General features: G+C 34.9%; 2 protein-coding genes across 2 annotated transcripts in view; both read left to right on the plus strand.

The window, feature by feature from the left end:
- The window catches only part of TRIADDRAFT_62544 (uncharacterized protein), a gene marked incomplete at both ends in the record, with an annotated part of 2235 nt that extends 1615 nt beyond the window's left edge, over positions 1 to 620 (plus strand). Inside the window, 2 exons of the mRNA XM_002118474.1 lie at positions 105 to 227; positions 607 to 620. Of these exons, the coding sequence (XP_002118510.1) occupies positions 105 to 227; positions 607 to 620 (137 nt within the window). The remainder of the gene's footprint in view (positions 1 to 104; positions 228 to 606) is intronic.
- A 2169-nt stretch (positions 621 to 2789) lies between these two features.
- TRIADDRAFT_62545 (uncharacterized protein) lies at positions 2790 to 3563 on the plus strand (the record flags this gene model as incomplete). The annotated part of the gene is made up of 1 exon (XM_002118475.1): positions 2790 to 3563. The coding sequence occupies one exon, from the start codon at positions 2790 to 2792 to the stop codon at positions 3561 to 3563; it is 774 nt and encodes a 257-aa protein (XP_002118511.1).
- Positions 3564 to 4566: the final 1003 nt, after the last annotated feature.

Below are 4566 nucleotides of genomic sequence, written 5' to 3' on the forward strand. Positions count from 1 at the left end.
TAATTTCTAAAAGCAGTGATCACCAGTTTCCATATTGGATTGCCCTGGTCCGCCAAAACTGAAGTATTTTAATTTGATCTCATTGAAAACCACATTTCCTATAGATGATCCCGCAACCACTGATATGAATAACCAAACGTTGTATGACATAGTAACCAACATCATAAAATATGCAAGTGTTATCTGCATTATTTGTAGTATCAGGTGCATGAATATAGTCGTAAAAGGTAAATTCATGCAATAGCTAAAAAGGGGCGATAAAAGTAAAATTCTCAGTTTGTTACTAAACATTTTTACAGCTATTGATTGCTGAAATATTGTCAATTGTGTAAAAAGGACATGGTATGAAATTACCGCATAATTTACGCCTATTGTGTGAGACTCGAAGGCATGATAATAATTTTTATGCAGGTGTCAGCAATAGAATAAGTATTCAATTAACTGGATATTAATGTATATACACTGAATATTGCAGTATGCTTAGAAGAATGAATTAGTATTTGATGTTTGCGATTAAGCTACTTTTCGATCTTACCGTTTACGTCTTCTAGTAGTATTATTCATCACTAGAGGAGAATAACTATGAACTCTATGCGACTTCTGCAGGCGTTGACGTTTAAGTACGTAATATTCTTTTAACAGCTTTATACCCTCGTACATAAATGATAACGCAAACCAAGCTAAGGTCGTGCCAATTAAACCTTATCGGATAAATAAATCAAAGATGTAACAGGTTAAGCAACTTGAAGTATTTGATTGAATTTCGCAAACCAGATTAGGTTATGTTATTCATTTATAACTCATTATGTAATATAATTGTTCTTTACACTAAAATGGCTAGTTGAATTTAAGCATTGAACAAGTAGTTGATGTGGTACTTATTCAACGAGTATTTAAAACATTCAAAATTTAAGATATGATATTTCTAAATAGTTATGTGATTTCGATATGTTCGGACTCTATGACATATCGTTGAACATCACGCCAAACACATAGTCATTACTAAATTAAAAATATCTATATACTTTATTATCCTATCATTAGTGCCATCTATGCGGTCATGCAGTACATTGAAAACTAAATGCCTCTACGATCAACACGATGCGGAGATGATTCAGGATCAAAATAGGCTTTATTATTTATTTTAACCATGCACAACAACGGGAGGGATTGAGATAGAGACCACGAGATAGTGAAGCATGAGCTGTTTTCTACAGCTAAAGACAGTACTGTACATACTGTTTAATAGTCGCTATCGAACTTAGAGTACCGTCAAACTGATATTAACTAAACCTATCTTTATCAGTAGGAGTATAAGTGCAATAGATACCTTGTCATCAAAATCAGCACAAGTAAATACAGTACCTTAACGCATGTCAGCGCATCTATGTTGATACAATATATTACAATTAGCTTATAAATTCAAGTAATTTAATATACAGTACAGTACAGTACAGTCCAGCACTGTAACCCTACAGTACTGTACAGCACAAAGTACTAGTGTACAATGTACTGTATATTACAGTCACTGGAGGTTTGCATGGTCTGGTCTACTGTAGTCTAGTTGAATACTGTGAGTCAGTGCGTTTAATCTACAGTACTGCATTGGGATTTTCAAAGCCCCTTTTGAGTCAAAATATGAATTGTTGGTTGTGATTGAGTTGTAGAAACTAAATTTCAGATCGGGCTACGCCAAGAACAGTAAATTCTGTCAGGGACTTCTAATAAGGGGAATTTCTTCTTTAAAAAGTCCTGATTCCGTCGCTGTAAATCTTTGCTTACTATGATACAGAGCTGACATTGACCAGGCAGACCAGATAGAGTGCATCGTTAATACAGTGCAGTGCAGTATATTGATTTACTGTATTTATTGAATCCACACAATACAGAACAGTAAATTCCGTCAGGGACTTCTAATAAGGGGAATTTCCTCTTTAAAAAGTCCTGATTCCGTCGCTGCAAATCTTTGCTTACTATGATACAGAGCTAACATTGACCAGGCAGACCAGATAGAGTGCATCGTTAATACTGTACAGTACTGTATATTGATTTACAGTATTTATTGAATCCACACAATACAGTACTGTACAGTACTGTACAGTACATACTGTATCATCGTTTAAGCTAATGTATTTACTATGAGTATCTGAGTAATCGTGGTGTACAGTACAGCACAATACTGTAGGCTCGTACGATACGGTCGTTCATAACGGCTCATAATTTTTAACTAAATCTCGTGAAATCCATGGAAACCATTCATCCAAATTTGCAATGTGGCAATCACATGATTTTCTCTGCAATATTTTTTATTATTAAGTTATTTGTTTACTTGTACGTGATGTGCCCTCTGTCTACAATCTCTTTCCTTCACTTTTAATTAAGACACAGAGTAAAAGTTTAAACAAACAAAAGAGTCTAAAATTTCAAAAAATGTCCGGACAATAGAGTTGGAAGCACTTCAAATGATTACAATACTGTCGCTAACTGTTGTCAATCGACATTACGTCAAGTAAAAAAAAGCTTATAGCACGTGTTCCTCGTTAAGTGTACTAAGGCTATTTACAATAGGTGCACTCTACAAGGTAGCTAAGCTGCTCAACCTATAGTACTGCAGCGTATGCTCGGTAATTTGAAGGATTTTTAACCTTAATTTAAGTTGAAAGCTTTCTTAATAAGCAAACAATAGCCTCAGTTAGCTTTAAATATACTACAGAGCTTCAAATAAAATTCACTTCTTCCTGAATTGCTTTGAGTTTGTTATCGACTCTACTTTTAAATAAAACACAGATATGTATCGTTTTTTGATTCTTGTCTCTCTCGTTGGTATTGCTATTGCAACTGCACCTAAACCATGCTGTACACCAAAGCAATGGGAAGGTGTTGTTGAAACAGCCGACATGAATGTCGTTGGAAGCGGAAAAACTGCTATGAACTCGACCTTTCGCGTTTTAATGCATATTTCATATGATTACCAAAATAGCAAGATTAGAGTTGATCAGGACATATATCTAACTGGTGGTAAGACAGTCCATCATACAGTCATCGGCGACTATAAGAAAGGAAAGCTCTATTCTATTCTCAACGGCCATTGCCTCTCAGCTTCCATCAAATCACCAATGCCCGAGGCCTGCGTTCCTGAGATCGCTACTTTTTATATGGCAGGTACGCTTGGAGCTACATTAAAGTATAATACCTTCGCTTATTCCAAAAAAGATGGATCCTTGGGAGCGATAATTGATGTATCTGCAACGGGTTGCATTCCAATTGCCGTATTAGCTTTCCAGAAAGCAAAGATGCAGGGTAAAGCTATTACCAAATATAAAGCAGCTTGGTTCAAGAACATTACTGCAGGAATCAAAGACTCCTCAGTTTTCGACAAGCCGAAAGAATGCAAGCCCATTGGAGATTCGGAAAATATCGTTGTTGACTTTGATTACTTGAAGTACTTCCAGTCTCGTCTCTTTACGGTATCTAGAGAAAATAAGATGTACTTACAGGAATCCATTGAAGATCTCTTCCGCAAAGACTCCGTTAGACGCTTGCATGAAACATTCCTATTTTAGGCTGTCATAAACAATACTTGTACTAACAGCAAAGTAGATCAGCTCGAATGATGAATCATATCTACATATACTATACAAGGCTACTCGATTCGGTGTGTAATACCTATATCTCCAAAATAGCTTACCTGTACAACCTAGACGTCCAGAATAATCTAATTGTAATGTAGTGTAGCGTTTGTAGGACGTTGTGATATGAGTAATAAGATGCTATCATCATCATATGTTCAACATTGCTGTATAAATGTCAGCTACGAGATATATCAGCGCTGAAGTATTTTTAACATGTGTCTATGAGTCCCTATTATAATTATTAGACTGTAGATAATTTTAAATATAAGAGATATGGATGGGTACTGTTAAAGCAAAATAAAATATGTTTTAAAAAAAAGATATGAATATTTCTTTAAAAATAACATGGAATAGTTAAAGCAAATTATTAGAAGCTTTTACAAACATAATGATTGTAAACTGCGAAGGCGATGGAATGCTGTGAATAATCGATTAGCAATTGTAATTTAACCGGAAGTAAACGCAGTACATACTCGTACGTGTTGTTCATAGTTAGTACGTGGCACGTAAACAAGCGTGCCTAATTCGCTTGTTTCGTAGTAATTGCATGAGAACAGTTTAGAAATACAAATAATATATGATTGTTATCCGTTAAGCGCTTACATCGGTTACTTCAATATTTAAACTAAGTTACTTTAAATTTTTAGTATTGCAACTACCATAGCGGCTTCAGGGTTTACGTTACCTCTTTATGCTTTCTGTGTTAAGCTACCTATAGATTTAAGACCTATCTGTGATTTTATAACACTATATAGTATTTAGAAAGATGCTTAAATCGCCGCCATTTCTTTCTGTTAGATGTATTGGAAAGTACAAAAGACCACAATATGACATATTAGCATGTTTCATATACCAATAAAGATTTCCATGTTAAGAAGATAAATCCGACCGCTTGATAACGAGTCAATAAATTACGAGGATGGCTTTTGATAAC

This window comes from Trichoplax adhaerens, genomic scaffold (genome assembly GCF_000150275.1).
Source record: "Trichoplax adhaerens TRIADscaffold_122 genomic scaffold, whole genome shotgun sequence".
Taxonomy (NCBI): Eukaryota; Metazoa; Placozoa; class Uniplacotomia; order Trichoplacea; family Trichoplacidae; genus Trichoplax; species Trichoplax adhaerens.